Source organism: Volvox carteri, assembly GCF_000143455.1.
Source record: "Volvox carteri f. nagariensis unplaced genomic scaffold VOLCAscaffold_1, whole genome shotgun sequence".
In the NCBI taxonomy this organism is placed as follows: Eukaryota; Viridiplantae; Chlorophyta; class Chlorophyceae; order Chlamydomonadales; family Volvocaceae; genus Volvox; species Volvox carteri.
The window spans coordinates 5,534,165-5,551,028 of record NW_003307545.1 but is presented as its reverse complement, the minus strand read 5'-3'; the positions used below and the strand labels follow the sequence as shown (position 1 = coordinate 5,551,028).

Here is a 16,864-nt window from a genome sequence, read left to right as displayed (position 1 = left end):
CCAACAGCATCAACCCACCCGGGGGGGTACCGGCGGAGATTCCCGCGGCGGTGGCTGCTGCAGCTGCAGCTGCTGCTGGAGCTGCTGCTGCTGCCAGAATGGATGGGCCCCAGCTGCCGGGACTGGCGCTGGTGCTGGCGCTGGCACCACCCACAGCTCCTTGCACCGGCGCCGCAGCGTGCCCCCCAGCGCCTCCAGGCACTCCTTTGGGAACAGGACCCCCAGCAGTGCGCACGTCCTCAGCAACTCGCAGAGCAGCGCCGTGGGGGCAGTGTCGAGGCCGCGAACTCGTATGTACACGCCCACCACCGCCAACCACACATCCCCTGCGGGCGGCTCGCCGGCGCCTCCGCCGCCTCCGCCACCTCCGCCGCCTCCGCCACCTCCGCCGTCGCCACAGTCGTCGTGGGACTGGCTCACCCCCAAGCATATCAACTTTCTGCTGGTTTCCAGAAGCAGCGCATCCAGGAGCTTAGCCACGCTAGCTGCGGCCGGTTGTGACGGCATCGCGCGCATGAGCGCCAGGCCCGTGGCCACCTGGGCCAGGCCCTCCAGTGACATCAAGCCCAGCAGGCTGCACTGCAGCAGTTGCGTGTATCTGGCTAGCCATTCGCGCTGCGGCTGTAGGCCCAGCTCCCACAGCCGGCGGACTGCAAGCGCCAAGGCGTCTGGTTTCCTTGACAAGGCCTGGAGCGAGCGACGCAAGCAAGCAAGCAATCAGCAGTAGGAGTGGAAGTATCGGAGTGACTTGTGTACTTAGGGTTTTTTTTGATCTGGCGGGTGGGCTTCAATTCGTCCTGGTTCGACCCGGCAAAACCGTCAGGATATAGGCCATCGTCTCGCAGCCATATAAACTTTGCGGGAGAGCCCGGGGGCATATAAATGTCCTAATTTCCGCATAGAAATGCCGAAACAGAGCATAGGCTGCGGGGCGAACCCTTGCGCAACATACCGTACAATACAGTACCGCACCGTACCGCACGCACGTACCGTCAGCCACGGCTCCTCCAGCAACTTGGCCGCCAGCAGGGCCAGCAATGACCCGTGGGTCGCCTCATATTCCCCGGCCTCAAGATGGCTGTGATCGATCCATCGTATCTCCGCTGACAACGCCGCCGAGGACGTTGAGTGAAACACTTGTAAGGCCTCTGCGACCGCCGCCGCGGTGCTGTCGGTCCATGTGGGCGCCGCCGCATAGTCCCCCATTCGGCTACCGTCAACCAGCGTACAGGGCCCAAGCCCAGTCAGATACTCCAGCAAATTAGTGAGCACGTGTGCGCTACCATCACCACTTCCATCACCGCCAAATACACGCTCATACTCAGCTTCCTCCTCATCTCCTCTTCCTGCTCCTCCTCCTCCACCTCCTCCTCCACCTGCACCTCCTCCCTCTCCTCCTCCTCCTCCTCCCGTATGAGCCTTGCTGCCACCCTGCAGAGCCTCCGTCGAGGCGGACAACAGACGCACCAGCCATTTGTTCGGCGGCCGGTAGCGGATGGAGGTGCAGGCGGCCAGCAGGTATCCGTAGCTCCGTAAGTTGCAGGTCTCCAGGCTGCGGTCAGCCGCCTCCAGCATGCACACCAGCAGCGCCAGCGCCTCGGGAGCCGTTACCTGCTCCTGCTGCTGCTGTTGCAGCTGCTGTTGCTGTTGCTGTTGCTGCTGCTGCTGCTGCTGTTGCCCCAAATGAAGCTGGCGCTGTGAGTGTGGGCGTTGATTCAAGCCGTCATCACCGTGCACCTTTGATGAATTCGATCCATTCTTGAGGGACTGTATCTCCCAAGAGAAGACCTGGCTGAAACCCTCCTTTGTTCTTTTACGGACAGCTTGCTGGCCGGATTGCGCTGTAGATATATCCCCAAAGGCATCAGCGTCAGCATTAGTAGCGCCATTCCCAGCAACGGCATCATTCCCAGCAGCAGCAGCAGCAGCAGCAGCAGTAACGCCATCGGGGGGGACTGCGGGGGTTGCGGGTATCTGCGTCCGCGACGACGCAGTGGCCAGCTGCTTGTACCGTGCATGCGGTCCTCCGCGCCATTCCAGCTCCACGAAGAGGCCCTGGGCAGCACGGGCGATGTGCTGTGCGGAGGGTTCGAGCTGTAACAGGCGGTCCACGGCCGGCATCACCAGCAGTGCGACCCGTGGGTCGGTCACGTCCTGTTGTGGTGCGAGTGGGCGGGGCACAATGGCGGCGGGTGGCAACAGTCTCTTAGGCGAACAACAACTCCTCGGAACGACTATATTACATGAACCTAGGTGGGCAGTTCAGGCGAGGCGGGCACACAAGCCCATCCTAGGATATGCACGCACCAAGACGGGGGTGCCCTTCTTGCGCTGCAGCTTGTCGGCCATGGCCCGCAAAGCCCGGCTGGCCGCCAGGATCACTGCCGACAGCTTGATGGGACATTCACTTCGCATGAGTAAGGCCTTCTCAATGAGGTCTTGGACCACCTGTGCATCGTGCCGTACATATGGGGCGGGTGAAGAAAGATGATGTTAGGGTTGCATGCACACGCATGCACAGGCACATGCGGAAATTTTGGATAGGCGGTGTTAAGGCTTGCTCAAAATTTTTTATGGGGTATATTTTCGTTCTTGCGGTAAAATCCGGATGGATGGGTGCCTGGCAGCCTCGTAGGCTTTTGCATGATGCCGGAATTGGGGGGGGGGAGGGGTAAAGTACGCGTGGGGCATCCACATGGCCGCCTCGGCGTGTGTGTGGCGGGGCTTCGCTTCGCTTCACTGAAAGGAACAGGAGTCGATGCATTTGTTCACCGCCACAGCCATCACAGAGCGTATCTTGTCCCAGAGCTGCACCTATCTTGCTTTACATGCGGACAACGAAGTACGTTCGATATGATGGAGGCAGACTTGCGCAATCAGGTAAACCTCAGCAGTCCGAACCCCCACCCATGCACCTCTACACCGACCTGCAGCAGCAACTGGGTGGTGTCCCAGGCAGCCTGGCCCAGCGCGTATGCAGAGAGCAGCAGCACTGCCGTACGCTCGTCCAGGCCCTTAAAGCCCTCAAACGACCATTCCGCTACTGCCAGAATGTAGAGGTCTTCCCGATCACAGCGATGAAGTGAACGCAGCAGCGGCAACAAGACCTTTTCTCGCAGCTGCAGCGTCGTCATGGCGTCGACATTTGCGGCGCCGACATTGACACCTTGTCCTGGCCTAGTGAAGCCCGCCGTGGGGCGCACCTACATAAATACATACATACATACATGGCTTAACCACCCTGTAACGACATACATACATGGTAAGGGGCTGGACAGGGGCTGTGCATGCATCATGAGGTTGCACTCTTCACCTTTTGATGAGGATTGCCAGGTTAGGCAACCACACATACGGACATGCACAATACTCTGTTGCTCCTATCAGTGTTGTTTTCTCCCAACCAACCCCCGTCTTTCCTCAACCCGGCTCCCCGTAGTGATCCATCCATGGGACCACCACGCACCCCTCCCGCTCCTTTCTTCCGCCCAACTCCTCCAGGAAATGAAATGAAATAAAAAAGGGAAAAGAAAAAGGCGACGGACGGAAGCTCTCCATGCAGCTGCTCAGGTCCATCTAACAGGCAGTTAAAAGGCAGTTTCACTTCCGCGTGTGCGTGTGCGTGTGTGTGTGTGTATATATATATATATATATATATATATATATATATATATATATATATATATGCACAGCCTTAGCCCGCCATCAGACCATGAGCAGAAAAGGACCTCGCTCCTAGGCGAGCAGCACCCACAGCAGCAGCAGCAGCTATAGCAGCCACTTCCGCTCAAGCGCCCACCGCACCTCCCGCCGCATCTGTTGTGCCCTGGGAGACAGCCCCCGGCGCTTCGCCGGCGGCAGCGACCCCAGCACCCTCCGCTCCACATCCTCCAGCAGCGCCGCTACGTGCCCCGGCGGGAACCTCGCCTTCAGCTGCTCCGACATCGCGATGAGCTCACACACCAGGTCTGTGGGCACTGTGGGCAGACCGCCGTTCCCCACCATGGATTGGGACAGCATGGCGAGCACAGCATCCGGCCCAACAAGCGAGGGGGAGGGGAACTCGCCCTCGCCACTGCTGCCGCCGCTGGACGCGCCTGCTGCCGCTTTGTTGGGTGCTGTCTTTGCTTCAGTGCGCCGGTCCGTTGGCGACATGTGGGCATCCCCATTCGGTGGGGGTCGGTGCTGCTGTCCTTGGAGATGATCTGGTAGAGGTGATGATGGTGCTGGTGGTGTTAGAGGTGGTGGCTGGAGCCAAGCGTCACGGGGGCCAAGGAGGTGCAGACTTGGCTGCAGCCGGCGCAGCGCGGCGGTGGCAAAGGGCCGCGTGGGTGTGTGTCCCATAGCGGCCAGGGCGGCCAGACCCTGCGGTGAGCGGGCAGCATTCGGGAGGCCTGGCGTCTAGCGCTTGTGTGTGAAGCCAGTTTGCGTGTGAAGGTTACAAGTATCTGACGGGGCCTGACACTGGCCACAGGGGCTGCTGCCCAGCCCCAACGGAAAGACCGCCTAAGCTCTCTCTCTCCTGCAGACGGGGCCCTCTGCCCCCTCCTAAGCAGCGGAGAGCCGCAGGTCCGCTAGCTCCGCTCTCCTCCTGCGTGTGTGTGTGTGTGTTGCGCCTAAGCAAATACGCGCGCACCATACGAGCGAACACTGCACACATACGCACACATGCACACAACTGCAGCTCTGCCGCACATGCCTGCAAGATGGCGCTGCACGCACCTGCAAGACCTGGCGGGCTTCCAAGCCATCCATTCGGGCCGCCAACACAGCCTCCACCAAGCTGCCTTGCCTAGCTCCCGCCTCCTTGCCCAGGCGCGCCCCCAGAACCACCAACAGCTCCAACAGCTCGCTGTTGTCCAGAAGTTGTAGCTCCTGCTGCTGCTGCTGCTGCTGTTGGTGTTGCTGCTGCTGTTGTTGGTATTGCTGTTGCTGGTGCGGCTGTTGCTCCTGCTGCTCTTGCTGGTGCGGCTGTTGTTGCTGTTGTTGTTGCTGCTGTTGTTGCTGCATGGCGAGCTCCCCAACCGCCCCTAGAGCCTCCAGCTGCTGCTTCACAGCCGTGTACTCGGTATTGGCGGCGGCAGCGGCCCTGAGAATGGCCGTGACTGCTTGTGCCGCCCCCGGCCCCATGCCTTGCAGCACAGCACGCGCCTCCATCGGCGTCCAGGCACCTTGCCGCATCACGCAACCAGCTGTTGTGCCATCGTTGGCGGCTGCCCAGGTCTGGCTGTAGCCGTCCCCGTCCCCGGCGACGCCGACGCCGACGCCAGCGCCCGCCCATATGCTACCGCTACTGCCAGTTGCTATAAACGGTCCCCCGTATATTTCAGATGGCGACCCCGCGACATGCGGCTGCCTGTTCGCTCGCTGCTGTGATCGCTGCTGCTCCCATAGCAGTGTCTCTAACTGCTGATCCACGCGATTCAACTCTTCATACAGCTCGCCCAGACGTGTGGCGGCTGTTATGGCGTGCTGCGTCCGCAGCACCAGCCCCGCATGGCGCCTCAGCCAGGACGCCGCAGGAGCCGGCCGGCCGGGTTTCGTGCGGCACCAAGCCACCAGGACACGAGCCAGGGCGGGCACGTCCAGATCGGCGCCAGGCGCCTCCACCGCCGCCGCACCCTTCAACGGCATTGGAGAGCCCAATCCGGACCCGGCTGCGCTCCCGGAGGCGGCAGAGACAGCAGGAGGGATGAAGCAGGTGCGGGGGGAGGAGCCCCAGCCGCCCCGACCGAGGGGACTGGGTACATATTCCCGAGGGCCTTTGGGGCTGTCTGACGCACCAACCGGACTGTTTAGGCCGTCATCAACCTCCCTACGACCGCGGGCGGGTGGCCGTGTATGAGCCATGGCGATCGGAAGGGTGCAGCGAGGCGAGGCGAGGGGGGACGGGTAGCGGAGATAAAGCAGTCAGAACGCACGGTGTCTCCGCCATGCCACGGATGGGGGAGGAGCTAGGGGCAGTGAGGCATGGCAGGACGGCAAGTGGGAAACGAGCGGGGCTCAGCATGGCTTGGATGTACGCGGAGCCGGACATCCATCCGGCAACCGCTTGGATTGATGCTGCTACATGAGAAGTGAGACGCATGTGGCATTGATTCAACACGGGCTGCGACATCGAGCCGACCCGCCCTTCCGCGGCGCAGCCCACCAGCAAGCCGACCTATGCCGGCAGGTCGCACTGCGCCCTGCATGCCTGCAAGCTGCAAAGACCACTTCCCCACCCCCATCGGGCAGTCAAGCAGACTTCTCCTCAACACCCTGCCCATGCAACTGTCCTGTCCTGTCCTGTCCTGTCCTGTCCTGGTCCGTGCAATGAACATGACGTAAGATTCCCCTGCCCACAATTCCCGCCCCGAAGACAGTTCGCGCTCCTTACCCCGGCGTGTACGGAAGCGCCGCCCCTACCAGCCGGTCCACTCGCCGCATGACCAAGCTGACCAGCTGCGGCGGCGCCGCCATGTCGTACAGCAAAATCATTTGCGCCATCACCGCCAGCGCCGCCATGTCCGCCTGATCTACCCTCTTGGCCAGATCCTCCCCGTGGAGCACCTCGGTCTGCAAGTACAGCACCGCCTCATGCAGCACCTCGCCGAGAAACGGCTGACCGTGCGCTGAGGCGGCCCTCGACAGGCACGCCAACGTGCGGAAAGCGCTGCAGACCTTCCCCAGCGGCGCAGGCGCCAGCTTGCTTGCGGCAATACCCGTGGGTGTCAGGCGAGCCGCGATGTCGGAAACGACACGTGAGTTCTTCACCGGCCAGCCCAGCGCCGGTAGCACCACCAGCAGGCTCGCCAGGATGGAACTAGTCTTCTTGTGGGACATGAGCGAGCGCCGGCTGTGCACCTCAATCAGCACGTCCGACACCATCAACTGGCGGATGGCAAAAAGCCGGTGGGAAAAAGCCGGTGGGGTAGGAGGGTACGGGGCTAAAGGAGGGCCGCCACCAGGGGCCAACATGGCGGGGACCAGAATGCATTGCGACAAGCAGTCCGTAGCAGTGTATGTATGTATGTATTTCGCACAACGTTAGATAGCCGGCAAATCCTCCGCCTTCACCAAGCTGAAGAACAGTTCGGCGGGCACAACAGTTGCGAAGCCCACTATCCCGGAGGACGCACCGCACCTCACCCCTCACCGCACCGCACCCCGCACCGCACCTCACCCCGCACCGCACCGCACCCCGCACCGCACCTCACCCCGCACCGCACCGCACCCCGCACCGCACCGCACCCCGCACCGCACCGCACCCCGCACCGCACCGCACCCCGCACCGCACCGCACCCCGCACCGCACCGCACCCCCGCACCGCACCTCACCCCGCACCGCACCGCACCCCGCACCGCACCTCACCCCGCACTGCCGCCCTCTAGGTCCAGGTCTACGTGCTGTACCTGCAAGTCATGGAGCTCTTTCCCCTGGGGTGCGCTACCGGCACCAGCACCAGCACCAGCACCAGCACCAGCACCAGCACCAGCACCAGCACCGGCACCACCGCTGCCGCAGCTTCCGCTGCCGGCGCCGGCGCCGCCGCCACTGCCACCGCCCAGAGTGCCCGCGGCGGCTGCTGTCGGCGCCGCCAGGCACCTCGCCAGCGCGCTGAGCGCTGCAGTGTAGAACAATAGCAGCAGGGACTCACCGCCGCATTCATGAGCAAGCTTGCGAACCTCCTTCATCAGCTCTAAAACGGTGGTGGTTGATTGTGCACGCGCGAATTCCTGAACCAGCACGTCTGTGATGGGGCTGGCGGGGCAGGATGCAACGGCGAGAGGGGATGGGATGACGGGGGAAGGCAAGCCGCTGCAGGCGGCTGCGCGCTGAGGTTGCGCCGCACCGGCGGCAGCTGCTCCGCCTCCGCTGCCGCGGCCCGATGCACGGCCGGGGTGAGGCGATCCGAGGGTAACTTTGAGAGCCGACGAGATGGACCTTGGTGTAGAGGATGAGGTTGCTGCGGCGGAGGAGCCTCTTGCTGCGGTGATGGCGGCGAGGTTGGGGGATGGCGTGGGGCGGCCGGAGGCGCGGCTCGGCAGAGCCCCTCGTGGACTCGCGGCATGGCCCCTGGGGCTCCTGGGGCTTGGGATCGTGGAGTTGGTTGCAACGCGAGCTGTCGGTGACAGGATGGCAACGCGTGGGGAGAGCTGGGGACTGGCGGAAGCGGCCGCAGAGACGGAGGATAATCCCAGGGGACTTGGTGGCGCGCGGTTGCCGTGATGAGCCATGGCATTTTTGTATCGTTCCAACAGGGCATTTAAGGACAGGCTCGAGGTCGCCGGGCGTTCCCGGGTGTGCGGCTGCTGCTGCTGCTGCTGCTGCTGCTGCTGATGGCCTGGCGTCATGACTGACAATTAGCAGAAAGCCAGACGGTGTTTGTTCGAGGGAGATACCATTCTGTCCATGCGATTCTTGTCAGCGCCCAGGCTGGGGCAAAAAAGTAAAGGCTGGCTTTTGTGGGTACACCCGAGTCTAAACTCGCCTGAACAGGTAAGCGCCTTAAGGCTGCAGTAGATTCCTTAAATTAATTTAACGAATGCAAAAGATTTTGCTCTCACATTTTATGCCAGCCAGCCGCTTCCAGTCCTGCCCATTTGCACTTTCAGCATGGCCTCGCTAGCCAATTATATTCAGGCAAGGGCTTATCTAGCGATAGTAAAATGTGCCTAGCAAGAACAATAAAATTGCGAGTCTTGCATGACTGTCGGTCAACTGTTTTCTTGTCATGCGGTCAACGCTTGCGCGGTCAAATCTGGTTTCGGTTGCGGAAGTTGGGCAGACATTCGCGAGTGTCGCTTCACCTGTGGAGGGGATTTTTGTGAAGCCAGAAATTCAAAAAATTCGTTTAATATAACCATTGCAAAGAATGGAAAAATTGACAGGCCAAGGCTTTAGCCACGTTATGGGAGGTATTTTGCGGCAGCAGCTCTGCCTTGTGACGGGAGAAATAACGACGGCAAGCCGATGCGCGGCAAGCGAAGTCAGCGTATTAATCTTTATGAATCCAGTTAAGTTTACCTGTAACGCTTTAGATTCAGATCGGTAGTATATGAAAGTTGGTTCGGCCAGATGTCATGAACGCGTCTGCTCTGAACATATCCGCATCAGAAGAACCGAAGAATCAAAACACCCAAAGCCGGGAAACAGCTTGCCAATATGATGGTGTCATAGTACATGAGATTTTGGGGCACAATAACCAAGGTTGGAGCCAGTCCGCCAGCGCCCGGAGCAAAGGTATCCACGCAAACCGGGGTCCCCAGGTCAAATGCCCTTTGCCTTACCACACACCAGCTCGCTCTAACTTTGGTTTCCCCCGGCTGCTCTTCCACCCTGAGCACCTAAGCCGTATCGGCTTGACTTTGCCATGCCCTGCACTACGTTGCTTCTTTGGCATTGCTTTGCCTGCACTGAGCTCCCTTGCGTCACGCGCTTGGCGATGCCCCTTCCCTCGCCTGCTACCTCGGCTTCGTCCCTACGCTCGCCGAGGACCCAATAAATAAATGGTCTGGCGCAGGGAGCAATCCCTGTGCCAGCCCACGTACTCCTGCAGCACTGTAAGCTATTAGTGCAACACAAAACAAGAAGGGAGGAGATTTTGTGGTGAAATAATTGTGCGCATTGTCCGAAATAGCTCCAGTGATTCGTCCGTTCGTTCGCTTGTTCATTCATCCATTCATTCGTGACGAGGATCTTGGTAAAACTTACGGATGCCGTAGGACGTACGCTTGAGGCAGTGACCATTGGGGACTGGGCGCTGGGCTAAATGGCGCGTTATCGGTTATTAGTCCGTTATAATATCGTACACTTGGACATCCTGCGTAAAACTGACCGGGAACTTGTAGCTAGGCAATCTTGGGGGCATTGTCAAATTGGACTTGTGGCTATAATAAGCATCTGGCCATTGCTGCTGCCTAAAGCTCGGTTAAAGATAATGTCGCGCGATCAGCGCTAATATACTTAAGGGTTAGAAGGCAGCAGTGAAGATGCTACACTTACATAAATTTGATAATGTATAGTTGGCTGAAATAGCAAACCCTAGAGAACCATGACAACTTGGGCCTTGCACCAGAATAGCCGCGTCTGTAAGCTACATCGCGATTGTTATCATCGTAAATCAATATCTGGAGCAGACAGCTGCCTGAAGCCTAAGGCCGCAAGGCCAGTTTGGTCGCCCGCTCTTACGCCTTCACGAAAGCTTTCGGACAGGGAGCCCTCCACAACCTGTCGCTCTTCGTTCCAGTTCATACGGCGACAGTGCGTGGAACCAGAACCGGAACTAATTCCACAACGCTGCTCGCATTGTGGCGGAACCGGGAAATGCACTTGCACCGTTTGTGGAGGCCGGGGGAGGCTATCGCGGGGTATGTAAAGCTAATACTGCGGATTTCATTGGAAGGCCTTGACTCTCACCGATAGCACGATGCTACTTGTGCGTGTAGCTGGTTACAATAAGAAGAACAGAGTCGATATAACACGAGTTGTAGGTGGGTTTCCGGACAGGGCTGCGTGCCTTTAAGTCCAACACAATGCTTATCTGCTGCCGTATTGGAGAGGGACCTGTGGTCCCGCCAACACGCGCCCTGGGGCCCTTAACCTGCAGCATTTTGAGGTTCTGCAGGCTCCAATTGGACAGCTATGCAGGAGACCATGGGTTGGAGACATTTTCGAGTAATTCAGGTGCGGTGTGGATTCCCTTCGGTGTACTGCACATGTGGTGCCGCCGACCACACACCTTTCAACCCTTTTTCACAGAAGCTACATTCCCGTATCCGCCGCTGCTGGTGGTGCTGCCGCCCATATTTCGTTCGCAGTGTCGTAAGGGAGCATCCGGCGTGGTGTTCGTGCAGATGCAGGCCAGCTGTGACCCCGCCACGCAGCTATGGGTGAGAGTGGCGACTCGACTCGCGAAGGCATGAGGGCCCTCTGGCCCGCGGGATTTTAAAAAAGATTCCACTCCACAAAGCTGCTAGCACCACAGGGCCAGAGTAGCACAGAGCATATAAGAGGAATCCACCTTAGACATAGCGATGCGTGACTGTCGCAGCCGGCTAGGAGCGACCTCCTTCATGCATGCGCGGGCCGGCTGCACCAATGAGCACGACGTGTTATACCACGACTTCAGAAAAGTACCGATCGGCGGATGCAGCAAGGCGGTCAAGGGCAAGCCTCTGTTGCCTGTGGCCTGGAAATGGAGGGGCAACGCCGTTGTTTACGTGGTGCAAAAAGGGATTTCCGGCAGACGTCCGGAGGTACGGAGTTACGTCCCTCTGAAGCCGGGGGGACTGGAGACCTTCAGCCGTTTCTTTTGGGTCGTGTCTTAGCAGCCAGAGCTTCACTGCCTCGCCCACCATGTCCGGTTTCACCTCCTCCTCCTGCAACCCATGGGCCACTGCCCCGCAGATCAATGCGAGCAATCTGAAGGACCGGGACCTGTGGGCGGCCGGGTGGCTGCAAATGAGCGAGGTGACCGACCCCGCGGGTGCATTGGTGGGCGGCGTCACCTGCCGCACCTGCAGCGGCACCGGCGCCACACCCTGCCCTGTATGCGATGCCACCGGTGCAGTGCTGCTGCCGCCGTCGGGGCTGGGCGGCCCGCGGGCGACGTCCGTGACCGCAGCGAGCGCCGTCGCTGCGCCGGCTGATGTGGACAGCAGCGGCTTCCTGAGCACAAGTAGTAGCAGTGGAGGCAGCAGCGGAGTAGCGGATGATGGTGATGGGACCAACGCGCTGGGTCACTCGCTTAGCGGGCGCGCTGGGATTGGCACGGGGGATGCATCAGGCGCGGGTGCTGCGGCAGTGGTGGGTGGCGGAGGGGGCAGTTCCAGGGAGCCTGGCGAATCATAGTCAGGGCGGCTGCGGCGTGCAGGTGCAGCATGGACGGATAAAATTTGGGATTTTTTGGCGGGTGCCCGGGCGACACCCTATGCCGGAGCTGGTAGCAGGCTTTTTTTGGTGGGTATGCGGTGTCTTCTTGGTGGAGGCGGGGTGGGCGGCAGAGTCGATTGCATGCCCATGCATGTTCGACAGTGTTTGCCGTTAAGGCCAGCCAGCTGCGCCGGCTTTTACATATCGCTGTGGGCCTTGTTGGGTGACACCTACAAGCATAGTGGCCCTCTTCCACGCTTTAGGAATGTTGAAGAAAGGTAAAGCAGGAACAATTCCTCGAATGCTGGGCCAGGTCGACTGCAAGGAGTGCGTGGACTGCGGCCAAGTGTGTAAGATTCTTGATAGCTATGCAGGCGCGTAAGTTACAGACCAGCGGTCGCACTCACACTCGCTCCCAAGTAGAAGGTATAATTAGTCATATGATCATGACAACGAGCTCCAATAATCCTGCCCGCTGCCCGAAGGCTTCTTGTCAAAGGTAGTCAAAATGGCAAACAACAAAATTCCCCCCAGCAATGTCCAGCGGCAGCTAGACGAACCTCAGTAAGCGCATTCAACCAGACCGGTAAGCTGCAACCATCATCGCTGAGGGGTAAAAGCTGCAGGCAAAAACAGCGAAACAGTGGTCAAAAATCGCTGGGCCAATGCTAATAAAGACCCTCCAGAACTGTCCTTGCATTCCGCCATAACCCAACAAGAAACCACGGTCACAACTCAAGGGCATCTCCAACTCTGAGCGCGACTCTTAAGTCCTCGCAAGGCACAGCATATTCCCCACTCAGGCAAAAATGACACTCTCTCATTCCAATCCAGGCATACCTTAGCGTGCAGCTCCCCAATCCCCGGTTTCCAGGAAGGACAACGAAAGGACAACGACGACCTTCGCCTCTTACGCTCATCAAAAACTCCGTTTAATCCGAATATAATCTTAGCGCGATCTTACAGATGTTAATCCGATCTACGACATGAGGTTTTGCTTTGTGCAACTGCTACAGCTATTTGCGCACTGTAGCGGCAAACATTTATCACATACGAAACAGCAACTATCCATCGCGATGTATGAAACAAACAATAACGAGCCCATTATCCTTTGTTTCCATCCGCTCAGTTGAACAAACCGCTGAAGAACTTGCTCATGGGGTTTGCTGCGACCTCCACAACCTCTACGACCTCCTCCGTAGCCGCCGCCACCGCCGCAGCACCAGATCCATTCTGGCTTACGTTGCGTCCAGACTTCCATGCGGCAATCCTGCCAGCCAGCCAGCATATTGGCATGGGCGGACGTAACGCGATGCGGCAACATCACATGACATGTGGACACAATACACCTCAAAAGATCTGCAGGACGGCGCAAACGCACACGTGCGTGCTCGAGAGCAAATAGGCCGACAGAAGAAAGACACCTTGGTGTGCGTGCTGTCCGTGCTGTGCGGCGCGGAGGCACTCACCAGGCCTGAGCCTCAGCCTTCCGCTGCGCAGCATCCTCCGGGTCGAACTCGCCGTCCTTCTTAGCAGGTTTCGGCGCCTCCGCTACCGCCGGGGACGCCTGCGGTGAAAGAAAGGTAAACACTGAAGACATCAAGACGATGGTCCTTGTGGTATATATATATGTATATTAACGGAGTATATATATGTATATTAACGGAGTATATATATGTGTATATATATAAACGTAGCAAGAGCGTTGCAGCCGAACAGGTATACGAGGATATACGAGGTATTCCGCCAGCATTCCGGCAAAATCCATCAACGCTACAAAAGGTCTGGTCTGGAGACATCAGACACTGCAATTTGCGGTTTAAAAGTCCTGGGTTCGGCTCCTGGTTAGAACCCCGACATTGTCGGGAGCGTAAGATTTTATGGCTAGCTGCTGATATGTGGCTAGTTGAGGTCACAGTTGATGGACCGAGGTTCGCAGCATTCTGGATTGGTGGCGACTGCTGAACCCTCTGTCTCTACACGCATGTTCGGGTGACTGGATGAGGAGGGGGGATCCAGATGGCAATACCAACCGACTTGGACTTGCAGTTCGTACGTCGGCAAAAAGCTGTATAGTGATGTATATCGTGTTCAATCCTAGATGACGACGAGGTAAAACCCCATTACTAAAATACCACCCGTCCGCCAGAGTTAACCCCCCCCCTTTCTATCCCACCAGCACCTTCAACACTGGATTACCTACCACCACAAAAACAGAGAAACCTGGGAAGCCCCCGGGTTTGCAGCACAGGTCCACATATCACTCCAGGGCTGGAGCCATCAGAAAACAGATCAACCCTGACCCTCCACAAGAGAATCCAGCAGACCTACCTCTTGCACTGGTGCTGGTGCTGGGGCCGGTGCCTCAGCAGCAGCAGGAGCAGCAGCAGCAGCAACCTCGGCCTTCACAGGTTCCTGCTCGGGCTCCTGGACCTTCGGCGCCGCAGCGGGCGCTGGTTTTGGAGCCTCCGGGGCTCCGATGGTTGCTGCCAGCTGGGCCTTCGCGGCCTCAACCACCCGCCGGCGGCGCTCCTCATCGGCCGGGTCAGCAGCGGCCGGAGCGGGCTGCAGCAGCGCAGATGTAACAAAGTGACATCACAGCAGCGGCGACATGGTGGGATAAGATACGGGACAGGACATGTTTACGGAGCTACGCACTTGGCAGGGATCAGTCACTCAAAGGCCGGGGCATTCGCCGGGGGAATGGAGGCGATGTGATGTGATGCGATGCGCCCTGTCATGCGTCATCCCGGGCACACGTACTCAGTCGCAGCCGGTTAGCTGGTTTTCTCTTCATCGTCAGGTATCGCACTGGTTTTACCCATTATGAGTCATCACCCCAAAACCCAGAGGCCAGGGATTGCATGCAACTGCGTCTGCGCTGCGCCCCAGCCCATGTGCTTGATTACGCATACCTGCAGCAACTGCTTAAGAGTTAGCCCAAGCTTGCAACCCCTGTGTTTCTATGCATGAACGAAAGGGTACTTCTCACCTTCTGTGGCGCCGGCTTAGTCGCAGCGGGCTTGGGTGCTGGCGCCTCGGCCTTGGCAGGTACGGGCGCCGGCGCGGCTGCAGCGACTGCCAATGCGGGTTCCGGTGCCGGTGCCGGCGCCGGTGCTGGCTCCGGCTCTGGCTCTCGTTGCTGCTCTTCACGCTTCGCGAAGCCACTGAAGAAGCTGCTAACATTGAAGAGGGGCTTGGGCTCCTCAACGACCACCTCCGCGGCCGCAGGGGCAGGCGCTGCCGCTGCCGCTGCCACCACCTCCTCAACGGCCTGCAGTGCAGGGCACGGGAAATGTGAACATAGCTAAGCTACAGCGTCCGCGACCGGTGGGGGGCAGAAAGCGATCAGGTTCACCTCACCCGCCGACCTAATCCATCCATGAGGCATCTCTTTGAGCCGCATTCAACATCTAAGCTATCCATAGTGCGGTAAAAACCGCAGAGAGCGCTGTACGACGACTATGTTGGGCTCTAAGCATAACACTGACCTCCTCGGGCTCGGGGGCAGGAGGCGGCGGCGCCGGTCTAGGGGCAAACAGCCCGCTGAACAGCGGCGCCGGCGCCTTGGCCTTGACGGGTACTTCCGGCTCGGCAGCCGGGGCGACGGCCTCCACAACCGCCTCTCCCTGTCCTCGCGGGTGGGTGGGTGGGTGCAAGAGCCACACAAACATCATCACAGCATCAGAAAACCACATTGGCGGAGTGGCGAGAAGGTGGGAGAGGCGTTTTATTCCAGCAGTTTATGATGCAAGGCAAGTCAGGTCAAGTCAAGGGATTTCCGGTATTCGGATTTTCTGATATCCGGCGCATAACAGTCGTCATCGAAGGATTTTGCCGCGCGCCGTGATATCACGTATTGCGAGGTGCTGGGAATGGATGGCGGAAGGATGACATGAGGTAAGGAGCTCCTGGGGTTCACGGGCATATGCAGTAAGCGCCCACCTGCGCCGCTGCGGGCTCCTCTACTTGCACAGTCTTGGCGGCGAATAGACCACCAAATAGGGGTGTCGGCGCCGGCGCCTTGGCCTTCGCCTTGGCGGCGGCCTCGGCGGCTGCGGCCTCTGCTGCCGCCGCCTTCTCCTCTTCCGTCTACGTCCACAGCCGTCCAGAGGAATTTGAGGGGGGGGAGACACCTCGCGTTAACAAGGGCCCCAAGACCGCGATAATTTCTGGTTAATCTACCTTTAGAAATTTTAGTAGATAAAAATGAACTTACTTATACCGCAAGGGCTACTTAAATTAGTTATTTCATATGCACCTCTTAGTCCATGCCCTCAGCGAATTAACTATCGCCATCGGTTCACAACCCACCGGTCCAGCGGGCTCCGGCTTCTTTCCAAAGAAGCCAAAGATCTTGGCGCTGCCCTGGGCCGCCGCTGGCGCAGCAGCCGGCTCCGGCGCCGTGGGCTTGGGGTTGAGGATCTGCAACACAAGGAGAGCGAGTCCAAGCAACGGCACGCAAGTCTAAAACTTGATGCTGGTACTCGCCCCCACACCAGAGCAACAAAACGAGCGCAGCTGCTCGCAGCCCCCAGAGGGCACCTCGCTCTGTCCACTCCTCGCCACTAGTTGCCATCCACCGCGACACCCAGAGGTGTTCGGTGCTATACCGTTGGCCCCCTCCGAATAACACAACAACACGATCTGCAAACGCGATCTGGTTAATCCCAACTGCCAGGCGGGCCCAGCCAACCTGTGCACGAGGCCTTCAAAGAGAGCCACCCCCACCCCTTCACGTTCATGCACCCCCCCAGGTTCCCACTCACGAACCACGAGAAAGCTAAAGCCCTTCGGGCCGCGCCGGACCGCCCCCAGCCTGGGCCCGGCTGGCTGTGAACCGCTGCGGCGGTCCTCACCTCCTCCACGATATCCGCCTGCTCCTTGTCGGACAGCAGCACACCCGCGCCCGCCGCCTTGCGGGCCCGCTCCAAGACCACCTTGGAGGCCTGCTCCAGCAGCGCTGCGCGCTCGGCCTTCTTGCGCGCATCCGCCAGCTGCGTCTCCAGCG

At 59.3% G+C, this 16,864-nt stretch overlaps 2 protein-coding genes across 2 annotated transcripts in view; one reads left to right on the top strand and one right to left on the bottom strand.

The window, feature by feature from the left end:
* The window catches only part of VOLCADRAFT_86461 (uncharacterized protein), a gene marked incomplete at both ends in the record, with an annotated part of 25,812 nt that extends 16,430 nt beyond the window's left edge, over positions 1 to 9,382 (bottom strand). Inside the window, 16 exons of the mRNA XM_002945908.1 lie at positions 421 to 687; positions 991 to 1,146; positions 1,468 to 1,552; positions 2,012 to 2,154; positions 2,308 to 2,448; positions 2,928 to 3,119; positions 3,802 to 4,362; positions 4,720 to 4,849; positions 5,063 to 5,654; positions 5,781 to 5,812; positions 5,919 to 5,951; positions 6,377 to 6,870; positions 7,392 to 7,603; positions 7,637 to 7,740; positions 7,832 to 7,966; positions 9,270 to 9,382. Of these exons, the coding sequence (XP_002945954.1) occupies positions 421 to 687; positions 991 to 1,146; positions 1,468 to 1,552; positions 2,012 to 2,154; positions 2,308 to 2,448; positions 2,928 to 3,119; positions 3,802 to 4,362; positions 4,720 to 4,849; positions 5,063 to 5,654; positions 5,781 to 5,812; positions 5,919 to 5,951; positions 6,377 to 6,870; positions 7,392 to 7,603; positions 7,637 to 7,740; positions 7,832 to 7,966; positions 9,270 to 9,382 (3,390 nt within the window). The remainder of the gene's footprint in view (positions 1 to 420; positions 688 to 990; positions 1,147 to 1,467; positions 1,553 to 2,011; positions 2,155 to 2,307; positions 2,449 to 2,927; positions 3,120 to 3,801; positions 4,363 to 4,719; positions 4,850 to 5,062; positions 5,655 to 5,780; positions 5,813 to 5,918; positions 5,952 to 6,376; positions 6,871 to 7,391; positions 7,604 to 7,636; positions 7,741 to 7,831; positions 7,967 to 9,269) is intronic.
* A 1,223-nt stretch (positions 9,383 to 10,605) lies between these two features.
* On the top strand, positions 10,606 to 12,220 carry VOLCADRAFT_72600 (uncharacterized protein). The gene is made up of 3 exons (XM_002946264.1): positions 10,606 to 10,665; positions 10,800 to 10,871; positions 11,389 to 12,220. The coding sequence occupies exons 1-3, from the start codon at positions 10,624 to 10,626 to the stop codon at positions 11,830 to 11,832; spliced, it is 558 nt and encodes a 185-aa protein (XP_002946310.1). The 5' UTR covers positions 10,606 to 10,623; the 3' UTR covers positions 11,833 to 12,220.
* Positions 12,221 to 16,864: the final 4,644 nt, after the last annotated feature.